We start from the raw sequence: 22,976 nt of genomic DNA on the forward strand, positions 1-22,976 counted from the left end.
TTTGTACAGGCAGTCAGTGACAAGGACAACAACCATTGCCTGTTTAGCAGCAACACTAACATAGTAACCATTTTGAGCAGAAGGGATGCCTACAAAGTTAATGACTTAATGCACTTGGCAGCACTTTTTTTAATACATAATGTTATACTTCTTCATGTGGGCTGCACAGTGGTATGGTTGGTAGAGCTGTTGCCTTGCAGCTAGAAGGTTCTGGGTTCGATTCCCGGCCTTTGGTCTTTCTGCATGGAGTTTGCATGTTCTCCCTGTGCATGGTGGTTTCTCTCTGGGTACTCCAGTTTCCTCCCACAGTCTAAAAGCATGACTCTCAGGTTAATTGGTCTCTCCAAATTGCCCCTAGGTGTGAGTGTGCATGGTTGTTTGTCTCTGTGTTGCCCTGCTACAGACTGGCGACCTGTCCAGGGTGACCCCGGCTCTCGCCCAGAACGTTAGCTGGAGATAGGCACCGGCACCCCTCCTGACCCCATTAAGGAACAAGGGTGTAAAGAGGATGGATGGATACTTCTTTATAGGGAGGTATACCTCCCTTATTTAAAGGGATCAAAATCCTTCTTCTCCCCTATCCAGAACTGGACCTATTATTGTGGACTACCAGGATTTATGATTCCCAGTGCTTGTTTTTCTAAGATTTCATTGGTGTAGCTTGTATCTGATCTGCTGGATAGGAAACAAATCCAGTAAAAGACCTTACTAGACATCATCCTTCTATTTTAAGCCGAGGTTTTAACTTGTAGCTTTTTGGGAATCACTTTGCAGGTGATAAAACAGGCTACCCTAAAATACAGCAGCGATAAAAAGCCCACGCATCCTTTGATGCTTTATCCTTTTTATTGCTTTTACAAATCAGTTATGATCAGTAAATATACAAGAAACCCTTTAGAGCTGTATTTATGAAAAAATACTTCTTTATATATATATATATATATATATATATATATATATATATATATATATATATATATATATATATATATACTGCTCAAAAAAATAAAGGGAACACTTCAGTGTTCACTAAAATGTTAAAGTGTTCCCTTTATTTTTTTGAGCAGTGTATATAACTTGAAGAAGGTTAAACTTTCTACTGGCTCTGTACATGAGAGATCACAAAAAGAAAGTTTCAGTTTGAAGGTAAACGTGATGTATGAGGAGACAAGCATTTTTTGCTGTATCCTCTAATTTAAATACCAGACTGGCATGTTTGTACATAAAGAGTTAACTCTTTGGGGTCCGTCTACACTCTTACGTTTTACCATCTGTAGATTCTGAGCTTAATAAGTGGGTGGATGGTAATGTCCCCCAATCAGCAGCCAGATTCAGCATACCACCCCTCTTCCTCTGCCCCCCTCACATGAAACACAACCCCCATTTAACGTTTTTCATCTGGTCTTCTTCCAGCCACAGAACTCCGGAGTAATTCCAAGCATGCATATGAATTGTTTTCATCTGTGCTCTTTGCTCAGCTAGGAATCAATCTGCGACTTTCCTAAACATATTTGCCATGTCATCAGAGTGGAGCTTTCACTTCCTGCAGCACAAGGTCAGAAAACACGTACCAGACAAATGTTTGAAACACAAATAAGGACAACCATGACTTACTCCCTTCCACCCTCCGTCTCAAGCGAGGCCAGCTCTTTTAAATGCTTCCAGCTGCTTTTGTCGAGACACAGTGTGGATGATGGACGGTACGCTGCAGCCCAGATGTGGAGCTGCAGCACCAAGAGGCCCTGATCGGGGATCTCTCTTTCTCTCTCTGTAGCTGAACAGCATCTGCGGTGCGCTCACCAAGTAACACAGACTGCAGCTGCAGCACAAATACTTCCTCAATTAGACAGAGTTTGGACTTTAGCTGTGGAGCTGTGCCATGAAAAGTCACAACAGTTTGAACAAACCGTTTACTTGGACCACTTCTTTCAGTGCTAGGAGTGTTGAGCAACAAGACAGGAAGCTTTCACATCCTATGAAAAGTGCAGAAGGCTTTTGCATTCTGCTCATGTGATTCTGTATTAAGCTTAACTTGTAATCTTTGTCCTATACTCGCAAAACTGACTTTAAAATTCTATATCTGAAGACTCGGTTCTGATTCACCTCAGGTCAGGACTCTTATTGTTGCCTGGTCAAATATGTTATATTAAATAGATATGATCAGAAATGTGAAACTGAAGCTGATGCGACATCAGGGTGCGAAGAGGATCTTAGAAAACCCTGTAAACCAACAACTCACACTCCATGTAGTCATCCATTAAAGAGTTGTTGTCTTAGCAACCCTCAGTTTTGTCCACCATTAACCCCGCTGATTTTTGGTTTTAAACATGATGCTATTTCTGTGTGAATTTATGGATCACTGTCCCTCTGTTGTTTACCTTGGCAGGTGTGGAACATGTCAGACTGTTGCTGTGCATTGCCTTTGCTCCTGGTTGTAACATCAACACATCTTCCTTCAGATAAGATGCTAGGCATCACTCTCAGTTAAGTGCTGACTTATGAACTCATAAATCAGCACTATGACAGTTTTAATTGGAGAATAATTTGGTCATTGTGACCTAATTATATGAGAACAAGTTAGCATGAAGGCTATTAGCATCTCCAAGACATGCTTACTGATGTTTAACTTTACCCGCCAATACATGCTTCTGTTTTTCACCTTCCTTTTGGAGCCAGCAGTGTGCTGAGTGCAGTTTTATTTACTTCCAAAACCTGCAATGTTGTCTAATAAATCCCTCACTATCATGTCAGCAAGCATGTGTCTTATTTGTGATGCAAGTTGTCTACCCCCTCATGATTCCTTTGGATGTATTCAACCATGCTGTAAAAAAGTATTCATAAATTTAATCTGCTGTTGTTTCTTTGTCACATTTAAATGATTCAGACTCACAAGCAAATTGAAACAATTTTTGTATATCTTGTTTCCAGGTTCTGGGACAAAAAGTGTTGCTTTGAACATTAGGTGTTAAATTCACCTGCGGTTTCCACATATTCTAATTTTACTTTCAAACACAGCTGATTAATATCCAATATTTTAATCACTGAAATGGTCCAAAATAGAAGCAAAGCGTAGAGCAAGAGGTTGTTTTTTACAAGGTTACCCCCATTGATTGATGGCCGTGTTAATATAAGAGTTCAGAAATGAAAAAGCCCTTTTGATGAGAGGCGTAACATCAAGAAGCACCAGCAGAAGTCTAGTTGCCTTCCACTTAAGGACTTAGGGTTGGAACTGAGAAACTGCACCAGCGTTGTACAGCTGTTTATTATTTATAGTAATATTCTGTACCTTGGGGGTTTTCTATCAATGTTTTATTTTTATTTCAATCCAACAACATTGCAGTGAGCTGTGATAAGGAAGGTCTCAAAAGAATCTCCTTAAGATTCTATCAACATAATGACAAAACAATAATACATCTGTCCAGGATGGTACTAAGTAATTTTTGTCTCACTATTCACAAAAGTTTCTGAATTTTTAAAAGCTTTTTCTCCTCCTTTGGCTGTTCATTCATCTGAAAGAGCTGATGACTTGGAACAGAGTCCTAAGTGGTGTTGGGTGTTAGATGAGGCTTGTCTTCATCCAACACATAGAATCTGACATCAAAAGAGTCTAAAAATGGACTGTTTATTTGAACTGTCGGAAAATCACCTGCCACCTCACTGCAGCGTAAGCTGAGTGTTCCAGTTCATTAGCTGTTTCCATCAGTTTTATTTAATGCAGCATCAGCCTTTACATTAGCCCTTTGACTTTATTGACCAAATTAATTAATGAGGTTCCATTAAAGCCTTTAAGTGGATGTTTCAATCTGTCTTATTTGATAGCTTAGACCAGTTACTTCAAAAGGGGGACACCTACTGTGGGCAACTGTGGCTGTGTGGGTAGTCGTCTTGCAATCGGAAGGTTGTAGGTTCGATTCCAGCTTTTTCCTGCCACATGTCGATGTGCCCCAAATTGCCTACCGAGCTGCGTATCGGTGTATAAATGTATGAGCGTTTGTGAGTGGGTGAATGTGACTCTAGTGTAAAGCGCTTTGAGTGGTCAAAAATGATTGGATAAAGCACTATATAAGTTCATTCCATTTACCTAGAGCTGGTTCTGTACATAGAAAAGTAATATTAGTGACTTCGTTTGTTAAATATGAATTCAATTGATTAAAGCTACTAAAGCCATTCTAAAAGCAATCTCCAACTGCTTAAAGTAAGCAGATAAAAGTTTAAATTAGGTGAAACTTAGTTTTAGTTCTCACTTAATCTTCCTAACTGAAAATTTGAATAAGTGAATTAAATTGACTGGATGAAAACATTAAGATAACCCTGAAATAGTCAGACATTTTTTTGCTTACTCACATCCAGTTTATTACCCACTCAAAAGAATACGCACAATCTTTGGCTGCTTTATTAAGTACACAGTAGTGGGTTGGACTGCTGGTTTCCTTCACAGCTGCTTTAATTCTTTTTGACAGAACCAACATTGTATCAGAAACATTCCTCAGAGATTGCTGTAGATCTGTTGATTGTACATCTAGGCTGTTTGTCTCCACATCCCAAGGTGCTCTGTATGATTGAGGTCTGTGGATTGCACAACTGACTCATTCTTAATGTTCAAGAAACCGGTTTGAGATGATTTGAAACATCATCTGAAGGTGGGTACACTGGAGTCATAATGCATGGACACAAACACCACATATGGTGTTTGTGTCCCAGTAGACAGAAGTCCATATGGACCCTTTGCGACTACGTCACCTAAACACGTTGAAACGCTATGACAGATGTCGCAACGAGGGACAGGAGTATTGAAGGAAGTGAGAGAGAGTGTGATCCATATCATTTCTCTGTCAAACAGAAAATAGGATAAACAGTTACACAGGTGACCTCTCCATGGTTTTTGAACCCATTCTTTCAGACTGATAAGCAGAAGTATGCCAGGTAGGTTGTTTCTGCTGCTGCTTTCGTCATTTCAGGGTGACCAGGTTCACAGCACAGTAGTGTCCAACAAAGCTCTTAGCAGACAGACCACACGTGGCAACCAATTGGGAGAGCCTGTGGCTACTGATGGATGTTGCCGGGGCAAAACAAACCCTAATATTACATTTTTGAATTTCTTTTTGGTCTGAAGCGTAAATGCGTTTAAATCAAGACGGCCGGCACAAGACAGCTGCAATTTCCTGTTGTCTTTGAGGCATTCTGTGCTCTTTATGTTCACAGCCATTTATTACATTATGTAGCTTAAAGGAGGATTTCTCCATAAATATGAAAGTAAACAGAATCAACTCCATCAAATTCAGGGTATTTTTCTGACTGTGTGTTGTCTGGACAAGCTTTACGGAGGCTTTGACAGTTTATTAGATCACAGAGGGAATAGTATTATGCCAAGGGATGCAAACAGAATAAAAAGTGTCCCATTTGTATTTTTACATGGACTTCTGTCTACTGGGAAGTTGCTTTCATCTCTTGGTCTTTTAACTGCAGATCAACAGAGTACACTAATCCACAAAGCAACGGCACGAACAGTGGGCGACAGAATGTGTAAATACAAGTAGATCTAAAGTGGGAGGAACCATTCCAATTGATGAAAGGTGCTACATGTAACATTGATTTTAGACACACTCTTGAATATCTTCGAAAATCAACATGTCTCGTCTTCCCAGTCGGAATTTCCCAGTTCTGAGTACAACTGAAAAGCAGCAAATAACTAGACACCAAGCAAAGTTGAGAAATAGTTTAGTAGATGTAAGAAAGGCTCCCAGGTGGGAGTCTCTTATAGCCAAAGTGTTTGAAGTTCGCAATGAACTCAATTATGCATCACCACAAAAATATGCTGGGATCTGCTTATTTTGCATGGATTTCAGGGAAAGTGGTATCATGAAAAACAGGAGGAATTGATTAGAGAACAACCAGCATCACGAAGACTGAGGAACACAACAGACAGGTCAATCAAAGGATGGCACAACTGTTTAAACCCAACCCTGTATAAAGTTTTTCACAATCCATCCAAGAAAAAGTGACAGAAAACAAGTTGGCCTGGATGAGAAGTAGCCAAAATGGAACTTTTTTGCTTGCATGTGTCAGAAACTTTACATTGAACACACCATCCTCACAATGAAACATGGTGGTGGCAAGATCATCACTTCTTGAGCAGAGACAAGGTCAGAGCTGATAGGAGCTAAATCCAACAGAGTTGAGGTGGAAATCCTGTTAAAGACAGCACTGAGACTGGTGTTCACCTTACAGACTGTTGAGTAATTCAAGGGGTTTTGCAAGGCACTAGGTGTGCTTCATTGGCTGGCAGCAATCCCAACCATCCACCAAATAAGAAGGTTCAGATCATTTTGAAACAAAGGCTGAGATGATGACATGGAAAATGCTTCCATGATTGATGTCCTTAATGACAGAGTGTTTTGATCCAGTCAGAAGCTGTATTTTACTCCATGAAAAAATTACAGATGTAAACAAAATCATCGTCATCAGTTACAAATATTTTCAGATTTACAGACGACTACCAGCTACTGTTGTAGTTTGTTCTTTCTATTCCCAGAACAGCTAAAGCCCCACATCCAGCTGGATCACTCTCTCTCTCAGAGCTTTTAACAAAGTTCATATAGACGCTGTAAAATGTAAATTTTGTTTGAACTTGACCCTTATTGAAAACTTAACTCTTCAATCTTTGAAGTGAATCTCTTTAAATTGTTTTACATGGACGACCTGACTAGAACCAGTCAATAAGTATTTTTGTGGCCTCTACGCAAAAATGTGAACTTTTCTCAGTTATTTGTTTAAAATGAACCTAAAAAACACCCATAAAACTACTGTGTGATTGACTGTTGAGTTTTTGCGTGTTTCCTTCGGTCCTGTTAGGGTGTTTTTCTGTTAAGCCTCATACCATCAGCATTGAGTAGGTGGAGCTGTTTAATCGCATGGAGTGAGATAAGGATTCAGACAGATTAAAGACATCAGTCAAGCAGGCAACAGCTCAGAACCCGGAGTTTCTCTCAGTGCTCTCTAGTTACTCACGTATGAAGCGGATGAGAAACCCCCCCGCCGCCAGCTGCTTTTTTTTTTATTCTCACAGGTTTCATTTGACTGAGGTTAGATCTGAGAACAACAATTAGACATGTTATCCTCGGCTGGAAGGCTGTGTGGTACTACTGGAAACACTTTAATGGTCACAAAGTTATTTCTTTCTAAATGCACCATCTGCTGACTTAACTCAATTTACTTAAAAATTGGGGGAGTTGTACATTTTCAGAAATACAATCTGATTGAAATGATTCAACGAGTTTTATTTTGAAACTCTTTCAATAATTTTTTTTCTCGTGCCGTTTAGAACTTGCCTTTCTGCAGGGCTCTAAGTCTGTTCCCTGTGTCTTTACAGAGGGATCTGCTGCACAATGGCTGAGTGCTGTTTAACTTTAGACTCACATGATGCTGCTGACCAAGCAAGCAGCAAAAGTACAGCTGTTTCCTCTGATGGAGGCAGCTCCAGCTCTGCTAAAACTACCAAAAGGTCATTTTTACTAGACTCAATATGCACCTTAAAACATCATTGCTGATATTCTTACAATTTTAAAACGTTTTGTGGAGTTAATGAAAAGGAAGCATTTAGCAATTTTTAATAAGTTTCCTTGTGTATTTGACCTGCAGCACAGGAAAAAAAGAATTAAAAATCAAAATGATTTTTACTTTTCAAATACAATCCAGTCAAATTAAAACTAAACAACATATTTAACTAAACATGATTTGTGTGTCAAATACCAATGTATCTTGAAGACAAAGAAAACATCCTCATTATTTATCACAAAATGAGGTAAAAAGCCATTTTAATATGTTTTTGCATAATAGTCACACCTTTAAAAAATAGCTAAGCATAAGAAAACTTGTGCAAAAATAATAAAAACAAAATCCCCTTCAAATTAGTAGTTCAATTGTATTTGTTGACAACACAACTTATGGAGCATCCAAAAATTGTTTAGAAGTTAAGCTGTGGACAGTGTTATCCATAGAGAGCAGCCATAAAGGATTCTCTACATACAGAGATCTAAATATCTTGAGTTTCTGCCATGTAATTGGTTAATTTTTGTGTTGTGGATGACCATGGTAACCATAGGGAGGTGTTTTATTTGCCATAGCATAATTGTCTTCAATAAGAGACTTACGCTAACAGGACGTGTGGTTTGAGGACTCTCGCAGCTCACTTGAGCTTTGTTTTAAAACCCAGACATTGTAGTATTTTATTTAAAAATGACATAAGCCTAAATGTTATGGCAGATTCTTTTATTAATAATACACACACAAAAAACATCTGAAGAATAGCAACAAATTTAAAGGTTCATCATTCATTGAAATCGAAGATGAAAAATCAGAATGCTCCTTCTGATTTCTGTGTTTGTTAGGATACAAAAATTAAAAGCATAATTTTACTTTACTTACTTATACATGTATTTTTTGCCTTTCACCTTTTAGAAACATGATTTATTCATATTTGCTCCGTGTGTGTCTCTTTCAGCATTTGTGGGTTCCCTCTCCATGGGGATGATCTTCTTCTGCTCCCCCATCGTCAGCATCTTCACAGACATCTTCGGCTGCAGGATTACTGCAGTAGGTGGCGCTGCTGTCGGCCTGGTCGGCCTCCTGGCCAGCTCCTTCATCAAGTAAGGAAGTTATGATGTTTATCATCACATTGAGACGGTGATGTGGGGTTTTATTTTGCGGTGTGAGTGGCAGATTACGAATGAAAACTTAATGATAATTTTCATTCTGCCTGACAGCTCTATATTATTTTGTGTTGGTCTCATTAAAATACATGAAACGTTGGGATTTTAGCAAGTAGAATGTGCAACAGTTGTGTATAAATATTTTTTTAGGTAACTGAATATGTAATCAAAGTCACATATCCAGTACTAACGGGTTGTACACATCTCTGTAAAATTAATATTGTATAACGTTCTCTTAGCTGGCCTCTGCTGGTTTTCTAATGTGAACAGAAGAAGTTAGGATGAACAAAAACAGGGAAATGTCCAAATATTACTCCATTTTATACCAGGTCAATAAATTCACTGCTTTTAGATGTACCTTTCTGTAGGTTGATGTCTTTGCACTAACCCTGTAAATCATTTCCTAAGAACTCATGCTCATCTGCACGTGAGGCAACAAAGCTGCAGTGTTCTCAGTTTTGGGTGGACTGAATAAGTAATAAAACTGCTGAATTACTGCTTATCAGGTGACTTTTTAAAGAGGCTTTCACAAGACCATGGGTAGGATGGCAGCCAACTTCTGCACAGGACAGTGCATAGGGCAGGTAACTCTACTAGTGCCAAGTTATTTTCAAAGGCTAGAACACTGATCTTTTTACCCCAATCTGGATAATAAAAATCTATTTGAAGTTTAGTACTTGATATATCCTGACACCTCATTACAGTAAAATCAGAAAAATGAATCATTTTTGTGTTATTTCTGTTCAACCTAATGTGTTTGGCAAAATGAGCATCTGGATTAATCTAAGCCATGTATTATATCTAAAATTCAAATAAACTGAAATAAAGCTCAGTTTGGTCCTGTTCAATATACAACTGATTTTATTTGGTGCATATTCATTATGGAGAAGGAATGCATATAATGATTAGTAACCCTTTAGAAAATGTCCTACTACAACGTACATGAAAAAAACTGGTGAGCAGAAACTGGTAACGAGATCCTGTTAGTGTCAGACTATTGCCTAGTTTCCACTAAGCGGGACAGAGTGGACTCTCACTGGGAAGACCAGGTCAAACCCAAGGCATGTTTTTAGATACACCATGATAAGGTGGGAGACAGCAGCTTCAGGGCTGACCCATACTGCTTTCCTTTGAGTTGTCTTTTGTCTGTCTTACCCCACAGGAGCCTTGATGTGATGTATTTCACATATGGCATTGTGTTCGCCTGCGGCTGCTCCTTTGCCTACCAGCCCAGCCTGGTCATCCTGGGTCACTACTTTAAGAAGCGCCTGGGCCTGGTGAACGGCATTGTGACGGCCGGCAGCGGCGTCTTCACCGTCACTTTGCCCTTCATTCTGTCAAAGCTGCTGGATGAAGTGGGCCTGCAAAACACTCTGCGTGTTTTATGCATTCTCATGTTTGTACTGATATTAGCAGGCTTTACTTACAAGCCCCTGCTGCCAACCAAACCCGCCGAGACCCAAACAGGATTCCGACTGAGTCGGCTCTTCAACAAGAACATCTGGAAGTCTGTGGGATACCGTATTTGGGCCTTCGGAATACCTGCTGCTCTTTATGGGTATTATGTACCCTATGTCCATCTGGTAAGTTCTGCTGCCTTGTAGTGTTGACATCGATATCAGCCCAAATTTTCATATGCAGCCATTGTGTTAACACAAACCAGTTAACAGCTCAGCCAAATGTATCTCCATCACTTCATGTATTCATGCTTCCTTCTTTTTCCTAACATGCTTGTGGTTGCTACTAGCTACGTATGCAGTGATTTGGAGAAATTATAGACAGTGATTTTACAGAAGAGCTAAAGATTTAATACATTTTAATGACAAACTCAACATTTTATAGGCTGTGTTATGCTGTGAGAGCTCTGGTGGACCCAGCTGCATATTGTCTGAAAAAAACAAAAACAAACCATCATCCTACTACTACTTCCTGTCATCTTCTTTGTGATTTTTGCCAGTAATAACATTTGTCTATTGATGATGTCACTAGTGTGATATGGAAAAAAGTGTTTCCTTTGCAGTTTTGTGAAATATGTCTATTTCCATAGAGCTGAAAATAACTTCATTTGTAATGCACTTTTTTTTAGCTGAAATGTTGAGCTTTATCATACTTTACATGTTCCCAGTAAGCAAATTTATTTTCATAATTTCAATTTGTCCAATTTTATGGTTAATGGAAATGCAAACCTTTACAACAAGTCTTGTCATTTGAAGTCTGTTTAGAGCCTTGAATTGTTCTGAAAGAGTAGACGACTGTTTGATGAATGGAGTCAAACGTATTTTTTACCTCAGTCCTATGATCTACTGTTAGTCGTAAGTGATTATTTTATCTCTGCTTGAAGAAGAAACACGCTGACTTGAAGTAAACACACTCTCAGTAGGGCCGTGAAGGAGAAGGGCTTGGACATTCTGGAGAGCCTCAGGGCGGGGGGTTCTGTTTATTTGGGCACCAAGACTTTGTTATTCGAAGGAGATCAGCTGTGTTTTCACAACACTTCTCCAGTGTCGGCTACTCAGACTGGGTCGCCACGGGGGTGAAGCTGCGGCCTCAGCACCAACGCTGGCCTTGTAGCCACAGCAGCCCCTGTACTCTCAGAAAGACCCACAGTTTCTTTGTCTCCTTGAGAAGGAAAATCCCACCAGTCACATGGCACTTTGTTAGCTACAGGAAAGAGAGGGCTGCCAGGCATCATCTGTGTGTAGTGTATGTATGGGTGGGTCTGGTTGCTTTAAGTGTCAGGGAAGATTGTCTGTAAAAAGGGAAGAATGAGCTAATCCTTCTGTCGCACAATTGATTTTACTGGACTAATGGAATGACTCACAGTGTCAGGTTCATGCAGTACGCCTGGGAGACAAACCAAAAACACACAAAAAAAACAAGTTTGAGAGAGGAAGAAGGTAGAGGGTCACCTGCGAAACCTAACACAAACGATCACATCAGTAAGGCATCTGAGCTGATGCATTATTCCTGTGTCTGAAGATGTGGGCTAGCTCCTGCTCCCATGACCTTCCTGTACAGACGTTCTGGCAGAAGCTGCAGTTAAATTGTGGGATCAGGAAGGATAAATTCCCATCGAGGTTTTGAGCAGACACCTGAGCTTGATAACAGAATGCTACATGCTGTTTTTAATAGTATTTGGTGTCATCGTTGTTTCATTCTATGTTGACTTTGCTCAGGATTCTCTTCCATCAGACTAGACCTGTTGAGTCCATGACCAATAGTGTTCATGCTAACCACTTCTCCTACCTAATGTCAGTGAAGTCACTGACACCTCACAGAGTTTGGTAGCATTACAATACGGCTCCGGATGAGGCTTTTTAAACACTGTTAAAAAGTGTTTTAACCATTAAAAGTTAAAACATTTTTAACTGTACTGAGTAATTCAAGTCACATAAACAAAGAATGAGAGCTGAGACGTAAAAACCGTTATGTAATTTTTTGAGGTAAATTTTGATAAACTTTTGCAAAAAAAAAAGCAAATACTAGTGATGTGAAACACCTCCTGGTGCTGGTAGAGCAGGGATGTTAAGTTCAAACATACAAGGGGCCAAAAGTTGAAACATGGGTGACTTGCATGCCGAGCAAATACATTTCCATTTGAAATTCCATTCAGTTTAATTATTTAGTAGCCTGGTAAAAACCAGCCCTCTGCTCTACGCTTTGCTTCGTACTGAAGGGCTGAACTAAAGTCGGCTGATATGGCTGAAAAATGTATAACAATATTAGTGTTTCATATCGGTGAATATGAGTAATGATTGATTTGTTTCTTTATTTTACCTACTTGAAACAAGAAATAGAAGAAAAAAGGAAACGGAAGAAAAAAGACTTATTTTTAACCTTTAAAAAGAAGTCAAACAACTATGAATAACTGTCAAATAAATAAGCATACTGGTCAATGTGCTGAAGGAGACATTAAGCAAACAAAATGTGCAAAGCGGCTTGTAAATGATGTGGAACGGACATGTTTGACATAAACTGCAGACAATAGGAGAGCAGATGGAGAAAATAGCAACGTGAGGAAAGTGATCAATGATTACCTGAACTTTTGTAACTATGAAAGATCTGCGTCATGTTCAAGTTTAAAAATAAAAACTAGAAATCACTAAACCTGCAGTCTGAGAGCCAAGGGCTGCGTTCGGAACATCGGGGGTTAATTATTAACAGAGAGGAGAGGAATTTCTAATTCTATTCAGTGAATGAAGAAAAGTACATCAGTGAAAGAAAACTTTCAGAATAAAACGGCAAAGACTGAAACCAATAAACCATCCATCCGGTTGGAATGTCGGACACATCTGCTGTCTTTGTCTGATTCCTCCCTCTGGGCTTCAGTCTCAGAATAGTTTATGTATCATGAGTTACTCTGCTGATGCATGCAAAGTATGCATACACACACACACACACACACACGCACACACACACACGCACACAAACGCACACACACACACACACACACACACGCACACACACACACACGCACGCACACACACACACACACACACGCACACACACACACGCACACACACGCGCACACACACACACACACACACGCACACACACGCACGCACGCACACACACACACACACACACACGCACACACACACACACACACACACACACACACACACACACACACACACACACACGCACACTCCCCCACTGAGCATCCCGTTAGGTCTGCAGCATGTAGCTGTCTCTGAGCTGGAAAGCTGTGAACACAGAGCATCTTGTTGTACGTTGATGGAGACAATAAGTGAGCCGGAGGTTGTTGCAGACAGATGTGAGACCTGCAAAGGGCTGCAGACAGACGGGCTCTTTGAGCTGGACTGCTGGTGCGTGCCTGGAGGTAGAAGTAGCTGGCAGCTCACTATCTGACTCTTAAACAGTAGAGAGAACTTGACTGCACTATAATACATCACCTCTCCAGTAAACCAGCAGAACTGGTTTACTGGAGAGGTGATGTATTTTACTTGCTGCAGGAACCTTAAAAATAAACACTGCACTGATTTACTCCTTAAGTTACAAGATTCTATTTCTGCATCGTTTTAAAACATTAATGTGCACACATTTTTGTCAGGTGGGTCAAACTGATCATGTCAAAGTACTCGCAGGGAAGGCCCCAAAAAATTCTGAAAATACAAAGAAATTACAGTATTTTTTATTTTTTTATTTTTTGCTGTTCAACAATAAAATAAGCAAACAATAATTCTAATTAAATAAGTCAGAGTTTGTTTGTTTTTTGTGAGGGAAGTTTAAATCATTGTAGATCCAAAACTTGAAAAAGCTCATGTTACTCAAAGAAAGACATCCGGCTTGCAAATTCTTCTGGGCTCAGATGAAAAAACAAAATAGCAGAAAACATTCAGACTGTTTTCAGCAATAAGAACAGGATTCAAGTCATTCTCTCTTTAGAATGACTCCAGTATCAAGCAAGGTTTAATAAATTCAATAGAGGCAGATTTGAGTTCTCTAAAGTCTGATTCTAAGTAGAAGTCAGTTAATATATGTGGTTCTATTTACTTTGACATGAAAGGAAAACCAAAAAGCAGGGTTGTTAAGACAAATACTTTGTGTAGTGCTTAATATTTTCCATAGTAGAAAATTTTATTTAATCTGTATTATTTTTGCTCTAATTTAAAAGAAAAGAAAAAAATCTCCATCTGTTCTGGCGGGCCACACAGAATTAGTCAATAGGTCGCAAATGGCCCCTGGGCCGCAGTTTGAAGACCCAAGTTTTGACTATGATTGAGTTTTTTGAATGTAAATATGTCATTCTCATCTGTTCCACCTGTCATGCTCAGATGAAACACGTGCAGGAGCGCTTTGGGCCAACCGTAAACAAGGAGATCCTGCTGCTGTGCATCGGCATCACGTCCTGCCTGGGCAGGTTCATCTTCGGCAGCGTGGCGGACTTTGTGAAGGGATCCAACAAAGTGTTCTTGCAGGTGAGGCCTCAGAGAGAAGGCGTCATATGATCACTATCATGCAGTGAGATCTTAACGATGATGAAAAGAAGAGCAAAAAGACATTCAAAAAACATGTAGATTTATGAGAATAAGCTATCATGAATTGAAGACAGCCAGTTTTAGGCGATACAAAATTCTTTTGCCCTGAATTTGTAAGTGTGAAACGATCTCCTGCTGCAGGTCCTTTCGTTCTTTATCATCGGCGTCATGTCCATGATGATCCCGCTGTGCAACATCTTTGGAGGGCTGATCGCCGTGTGCCTGCTGATGGGGCTTTTTGACGGCTGCTTCATCTGCATCATGGCGCCCATCGCCTTTGAGCTGGTCGGAGCCAAAGATGTCTCCCAGGCTATCGGCTTCCTGCTCGGCCTGATGTCCATTCCCATGGTTGCAGGTCCCCCGATTGCAGGTAAAATGGAAAGAAAGGATGAATTGAGGGCATGCTTTTTTAAGAGACAAGCTAAAATCGGAAATAAAGTGATTTATGATTTTTTGCTTGTCTTTGAAGTAGTTGCCCTGCTGATGCGAATGCACTTTTAACATCTTCTGTGTTATGTTGGGACTTACCTCACTCTGGAAATAGATTGCTTCTCCCTGTCAGCCAGAGAGAATTAGTGCAGCAATCTAATGCAGCTCAGTTACCAGACTGCTTATAGAGCACTGAGATACTTGTCACTTATTTTTAGGCCTGTTCCCCCATCTAGTGTCTATTCCACCTCATGACCTTCCCCCAAAAAGACATGATTTTAACCTAGTTTATAAAGTGCAAATAACATTTTAGGTACCTTCTTGAAATAGCGCCTTTAATACAAATCAAATCATGTCCTGAGGAGTTGTCAAAGTGAAAAAGAACAATTCCACACCAGTCATTCCAGTTAACATGAATTGTACACAAATTATGAGTAAATCCTACAGAATATATCAAAATGTTTTTCACAAAAGAAGAAAAATATTACCATTTGGCATCACAGATACTTATATTTTTTATTCTGAGCTTGGGTTCTACACCAGAATCGTCATTACCGGGACAATAACGACAATTTCTATCTTCTATCTCCATCTTGAATTAGTCATTGTAACTTATGTTTTTTTTCTCATCGTCCCTCCAACTTTCTGAGGCCGCCCTATAGCGCCCCTTGGTGGCGTTGAAAAACACTGTTATAAACCACCACTCCCTCCTGCAATACAAAGAGGTTCTTCTTTTTGTATTTTCAATCTGTCTCCCAGATTTGATGGTTCATGCAAAGAGAACAGAGCTGGATTTTCTCATCATTACTCTGGCAGTTCAGTTCAGAACCCTGAATGGTTCTGAAAGTCGTTTCATAATCCCGTTATTAAGAAAAGATATGAGAATGTCAGTGAGGATTCCTAAAAGGAATTAACCTTTGAGGCTTAGTTTAGATTTTTGGGAATTCTATTGAGCGGTATGAGATTCTTACTGTATGTAAAGACCTATGTGTGTGTGGTGTGTGTGTACATCCATCCATTTTCTGTAGACTCTTATCCCTAGTGGGGTCGGGAGGATTGCTGGTGCCTATCTCCAGCTAATGTTCCGGGCGAGAGGCGAGGTTCACCCTGGACAGGTCACCAGTCTGTCACAGGGCAACAAAGACAGACAGGACAAACAACCATGCACACACACACTCACACCTAGGGACAATTTAGAGAGACCAATTAACCGTGGGAGAAAGTCGGAGTACCCGGAGAGAACCCACACATGCACAGGGAGAACATGCAAACTCCATGCAGAAAGACCCCAGGCCAGGAATCGAACCCAGAACCTTCTTGTTGCAAGGCAACCGCGCCGCTGTGCAGCCTGTATAATATATATATATATGTATTAAAGATTTGCCGATCAGGTTTTTTCCTGCCAATACTGATACCGATCACCCATGAGGGCCAATCAACGATACCAATCACATAATTATTAATTTTTTTTTTTTTTTATCATAAACACTACCGGTTACATTATGTGGAAAAAAGAACCATGAATTCACCTTAATTTAGACAAAAACTTGTTTTTAATAACTTTTTCCAAGAAGAAAACTAAACAAAACAGGCATTGTGCAAATTGTACTGCTATCAGTAATACTATCTTTAACAGACTGATAACATATGAAGGCTCTGAAGAGGTTAAATAATGCAAAGAGCCAAAATAAAACCTCTCAACATTGACAAAAAAAAGTAAGTATAAAACTTAACATTCAAAGGCAAATACAGGATCCATTACAATAAACAATCCTGAGTTATTGAATGAAAACTTCCTGATAGCATGGCGGCTAGCTGATTACTGCTAGTTCTGATTGGCTGTTTCTGACTGAGCGGAGTAATTATGCAGAACAGGGAGGAGATCGATTATTATTTTAGAGATTATCTGTCTCATGTTAGGACAGCGAAAGTTTTAATATGTATGTAAAATGTATTTTTTTAGGTTAGATGCTGCAGCTTTAAACAGAGGTTTGGTGTGAGAGTCACTACCAGGTGGAGCAGAAGCGGCGCTCCGTCTGTGAAATATTACTACCTGTAGCGCGTAGCAGTGGTTCAACAGCGAGAGCAGAACCAGCGTCTTACATCGCAGCTCCAAGACTTAAATAAATAATTTTGCAGGTTATTTGTTTAGCTTTCTGACCATCATACTAATCCGGGTGAGTGTTTGTAGCTGTGTGCTGCTTTACCTGCTATCTGATCCTCCATATGTCTTTTTTACTGCAGTGAGCCTCGATGTAGCCAAACTCCGTCAAGTATGGCATTGTTTTTATGTCGTATTAGCTTCGTTGTGTTGATGCATTTTGACGTGCTTCAATTTTCCGCCGCAACACTCAAACGTCCCCATTCACTCAGTGCGTTATAGTTCCACATAGCTTAGGATTTGTTGCTGCACGTTGTGTGAAGGAAAGAGGAGACCAGCTGCACAGACAGGCTGCGAAATGAGAAGCAGGTGATCGGTTTGTGTGATCGGCAACAAGAGTCAATGATCGCCAATCACCGATCATGCACCTTTTCACGAAAATCCGCCGATTAGGATCAGTGACCGATCGATTGGCACACCTCTAATATATATATATATATATATATATATATATATATATATATATATATATATATATATATATATATATATATATATATATATATATATATATATATAGACAGGAAAACTGTTAACCCTTCACTGTCATCGGTGGCCACTCTAACTAGCCTGAGCATTCACAGCAAGTTCCTCTGTGGGGAACTAACTGTAGCATAGAAGAAAGTAAGAAGGGTAATGTGTACACCAGGGTGATTGTTAAATTTTCTTTCTTTTCATTTCAATTTCCATTTTGCCATCTGAGGCTAAATTTGCTGCCATCTTTCCATCCATGTAACCTCCTGTTTTGTTTTGCAGGGTTCCTGAGGGACAAACTGGGCAGCTACGACATGGCCTTCTATCTGGCAGGCATCCCCCCGATCATTGGGGGGATCGTGTTGTGTCTTATACCATGGGTGGAGGCCAAGAACAGGAGGAAGCAAAAGAAGGAGGGCCTGAGCAAGGAGCAAGATGTCAGCCAGAAGATGATAGAGCTTGAGAAGGCTCAGGAAGATGCAAAAAACAAAAGAGGAGATTCTGTCCTCTAAGGCCTTTCCACTGCCGCCTCCCCCAAAACAAACTGAAAGAGACAATCATTGGGTCAGCCTGGGGTCAGTGCTGATCGGCAGTGTTAAAATGCTGTTCCTTTGTTTGGTTTTTTTAGCCTTCAGTATGATGGAATTCCAAAGCAATGCAACATATCAAAGGTAAAGTGTTTGAACTAATTTCAAGATAGACATGATCCTGATCTCTTTCCAGACAGTAGACCTCACTATAATGCTGCTCTTTCAGTCCTCAGTGTCTTTACCAAAACACAGAAGTCTTGTCTTGCAGCTTAACCTGCAGCTATAGCTGTAGCTGTAGCCATATAGCTCAAAACAAGCATTTAAAGGATTAAGCATGTTTACATTTAGCTTGCTTTTAGCTTTGTTTTACAGATGAATCAGCTTCAAGGATTCCTGCTTAACCACAATCCTAGTTTCAGTAAAGTTGGGTAAAACATAAAAAAAACAGAAAATAATGATTTACAAATTCTATTCAACCTCTATTCAATTGAGTTCACTACAAAGACAAGATATTTATTGATCAAACAGATAAACTTTGTTGTTTTTTGCAAATATTCACTTATTTGGAATTTGATTTGTTCAAACCCATTCCAAAAAAGTTGGGACAGTTTGAATGAAGCAGTAACACCTGCAGAATGTGGCTCGGTGTTGTCTATCTGGAACAACCAGGGACGTCCCTGAAAAAGACGTAGCTTGGACGGTACTACATGTTGCTCCAAAACCCGTATATAGCGCTCAGCATCAATGGTGCCTTCACAGATGTGCAAGTTATCCATGTCATGGGTTATTTTCAATTCCCATACAAACATCTGAGGTTTAGTACCAGCCGACACAGATCAGATACAAAAAACATAAATGTACTGAATTACAAATTTATATAACTCTTCACCAGCACAGCACACTTACATACACCGGTTGCTTCACAAGTTTGGTCAACATGTAAATAAACAACTTTCATTTGTTCAATCAGTGTAATTAGGAGTAGAAAAGCCAAAGGAAAATAAATAATAAATAAACTGAAACTCACAAAAAAACAGGTTGACTACTTTGGTCAAACATTTAAAAATAAATAGCAAAGAGCCTTCTTTCAAATGGTTCAGAAAGTGCAATTAGGAATTCTAAATATAATGTAAAATAAATAAGCATGACGTTGCTTTAGCTTCTTGGCATGGTAGAGTTTTACCTGTAATGTAGCGACGAGCTGTGTACACAGACCATGGTGTTCTGAAGTGTTCCTGAGCCCATGTGGTAATATCAATTACCAAATTATGTCAGTTTTTAGTGCAGTGGAACAGGAGGGGTCAAAGGTAACAGATATTCAATGTTGGTTTTCGGCCTTGCTGCTTTCTTGCAGAGATTTCTCCAGATTCTCTGAATCTTTTGATGATATTATGGATAGTAGATGTTGAAATCCCTAAATTTGTTGCAATTGTAGGTTGAGGAATGTTGTTCCTAAACTGCTGGACTATTTGCTCACATAGTTGTTCAAGAAATACTTATGAATGACTGAGTCTTTTTATGGATCCTCCCTTTATTCCCAATCACAGCTCTCACTTGTTTCAAACTAACTTGTTCACCTGTGAAATGTTCCAAATGAAGATTTTTTGAGCATGCATAATTTTCCTAATCTTTTGCTGCCCCTTGTCCAAACTTTTTGGAACATTTTTGCAGGAATCAAATTCCAAATAAGTAAATATTTGCAAAAACACTATAGTTAATCTGTTGAACATTAAATATCTTTGTTGTGAATTCAAGTGAATATTGGTTGCAAAATATTTTCAAATCGTTGTATTCTGTTACGTTTTACAAAGCCTCCCAACTTCATTGGAATTGGGGCTTCCCAGATGTACAAGTTAACCATGCCATGGGTTATTTTCAATTCCATGGAATTCCATGGATGTAATCCATGTTTCTGTGTCTTAAAGTTTGCAGGAGCTGCACAAATGGGAGTCATTAGTATCTGAAAGGGACATTTGTTGAGAAATCTTGAAGGTTTGTGTTAATTTGTGATTGAAACTGTGAGAACACTCAAACATTTCTATTTAAGCTGCTCTTGAAATTCCTGTTTCCATTTCAGACTGGTGATGGTGGTGGTTTTGACAGCACAAACCAAAACAGGAGTATTGCCAACCGTCCCTTTTAGTTTGCATTTCAGAGTTTTAAAATGAAGTTATGATTTTTTTTTTAAAGTACATTTTTAACAGATGTAAACAAAGCAGGAAACAGGAGGAGGCTGTTTGCCAAATGCTACATAACCAGAATTTAACTAACTCAGGAATTTTCACAGTGTTAAATGTGAGCAATTAAGATATTTTTTGCTTCCTAAATGTTGAACTATTCCTTTAACAATGCTACATCTTGCTTCACTGTTATGAATTGAATAGTGACTCAGAATTAAAGTGTTGCCTTCATATTTCTCTATATGCCTTAAAATAACAATGTACCAATTATTGGTTGCTGGGTTTTTTTGGCTGTGATTTAGGCAAAGGTTCAAAACCCAAAAGCACCTCACTAAAGTTGTAGTACTATTTCAACTTCTCCGCATCATACAGCAAACATGGCCTTCAACATATTTACTTGGGATTTCATGTGTCAGACCAACACAAAAGCCTCCCCACAGCATTATGCAGCCACCACCATGTTCCACTGTGGGGGCGGTGCATTCAGGGTGAGGTGCACTGCACTTTCCAAAACGTTTGCTGTATCTCATTTGGCAAATTCCAGATTAGACTAAATGAGAATTCATATATTAATATATATGAATTATCACATATAATGCATTATATGTGATATCACATATTATCACATATAATGCATTATATGTGATAACATTTTAAAAACTTCATATCATTTTCTCTCCATCTTGCAATTACGCACTGCTTTGTGCTGGTCTGCTGCCACAAAATCCCAATAATTTACATGTAATACAAAACAAAACACAAAGTCCAGGTCAGAAAGCTGCTGATAAAACATCCCACAGATCACCTGCTTGGATGGAGGATCAAATCATTTTACACCCCATAAAGTCGAACTGGATGATGAGTTGGTAAAAATGCTATTACTTATTCACCTCTAGTATCTTATCATTTTAAATGCCTTCACTTTTGAATGGACCTGGAACTTAAACATTAACTATATGACCATCAGGAGATCCAGGCCCAGTTAATCAGTAACTTTGCATAAGGTCCAGTAATATATAGGAAAAAAATATGACTTGTATTTATTTGTATCTTGTTTTTGTTGGAATTTAATGCCATAATCAGTCAGCATTCACCTGCAGCCTTTACCTTGTTCGCTGAAGAGCAAAGAGTGATGACGTGAGTTTATCTGAGAGTGCGTTTGTCCTGTTTGTCTGCTGTCATGCCACTCTGTGAGGCCTACCTGCTGGTAGTGCCAGGTCCCATGTCGAGTTTCCTGGAGCAACATGGCTGCCCCGCAGCGGAGCAGGAAGTGAGTGAAGACAGAGCTGAGTCCGAACTCTCTCCACAGCTCGGAGCTGTGAAGCACTTTCTACACAAAGCCAGAGAAACCTTTATTTAATACAAGAAGTGGGAGAAGTTTATGGGTGTTTACTAGAGAGATATTTTGACTAAAACTGACTTTTTACTATACACTTTTCTGAATGGAGCTTTTGCCTGCCTTAAATGCTGCAACTTTTTGTCACCAAAGTTTAGAACTTTTATTATGCTGCTTATACCTTATTTTCACATTTTGCTTAGCTGATTTTACATAAAAGCTTTAAAACACAAGATGTGCCATTAAAAAAGACATATTGCTGTAAAGAGGTAAATTATTTAGAAGTGCTTTCTGTCTCTTAGAAGTCTACCTGTCATGCTGGACTCTCATCAGCCACAATGCTTTAGGCATTTTGCTGTTTACTAATCCTGAATCTGACCACTGGCCTTATGCAAAATATCTGCACACATGATTGGCTGTTCTTCACTGTCTTTGTCTGAGTTTTGTATATTTTTGTCTTAAATTCATTTTTTTAATGTTCTGTGACTACAAATTCAAAATGTATCCAAACATGAGTCATCTACACCAACAGTGCTGTGCTTGGGTTTTACTGTTAAACTGTAGTGGTAAGCACAGTCACATATCAGTGTTTTACAGAGTAAAAGAGATTTTCATTATTTTCTTGACTTCTTGCTTTATTTCTGTCTGTCTCACTTTGTATGGCATGAAAACACTGGGCTCCGAGCTTCATTCTATTTCATCATAAACAGTCATATTCTGTAAATTAGAATATTATTGAAAATGTGTTTATTTAATTAACTCTTTCCAACTAGTGAAACAGATTACATAACTTAATTTCATGTAGATTAATGATTTTTCAAGTCTTTATTTCTGTGAATTATGACATTCTGCTGACAGTGAATGAAAACATGATACTTAAGATTAATTACATCAGATAATTTTTTTTTCTTTTTGTACATGAATGAAAAGAAGATTCACATGAAAACCACGTTTCTGTGAGCTTTTCCCAAATGGTTCACATTTTACCACATGCATTCCCGTTTAAAACACACAACTCACATGCCTGATCAGATATGTACTATATGTTTAAAATATGCAGTAAAGGCATTCTTATATTTTTATGTAATGTCATTCAACCTCTCCCTTAACACAAAACGGCAACTCTAACAACATAAATTAAAGATACAGTGAATGG

General features: G+C 39.1%; 1 protein-coding gene across 2 annotated transcripts in view; it reads left to right on the forward strand.

The window, feature by feature from the left end:
- Nucleotides 1-22,437, forward strand: part of slc16a10 (solute carrier family 16 member 10) — a 39,184-nt gene extending 16,747 nt beyond the window's left edge. Inside the window, exons 1-6 of one of the 2 annotated variants that reach the window (XM_008398542.3) lie at nucleotides 7,393-7,501; nucleotides 8,501-8,645; nucleotides 9,871-10,291; nucleotides 14,507-14,650; nucleotides 14,852-15,080; nucleotides 18,057-22,437. In XM_008398542.3, the coding sequence (XP_008396764.2) occupies nucleotides 7,417-7,501; nucleotides 8,501-8,645; nucleotides 9,871-10,291; nucleotides 14,507-14,650; nucleotides 14,852-15,080; nucleotides 18,057-18,286 (1,254 nt within the window). In that variant the 5' untranslated portion in view covers nucleotides 7,393-7,416 and the 3' untranslated portion in view covers nucleotides 18,287-22,437. Of the gene's footprint in view, nucleotides 1-7,392; nucleotides 7,502-8,500; nucleotides 8,646-9,870; nucleotides 10,292-14,506; nucleotides 14,651-14,851; nucleotides 15,081-18,056 lie in introns of those variants that run through there. The other variant, XM_081602263.1, reaches the window with a different exon arrangement.
- Nucleotides 22,438-22,976: the final 539 nt, after the last annotated feature.

Source organism: Poecilia reticulata, chromosome 21, assembly GCF_904066995.2.
Source record: "Poecilia reticulata chromosome 21, P_reticulata-male-v2, whole genome shotgun sequence".
In the NCBI taxonomy this organism is placed as follows: Eukaryota; Metazoa; Chordata; class Actinopteri; order Cyprinodontiformes; family Poeciliidae; genus Poecilia; species Poecilia reticulata.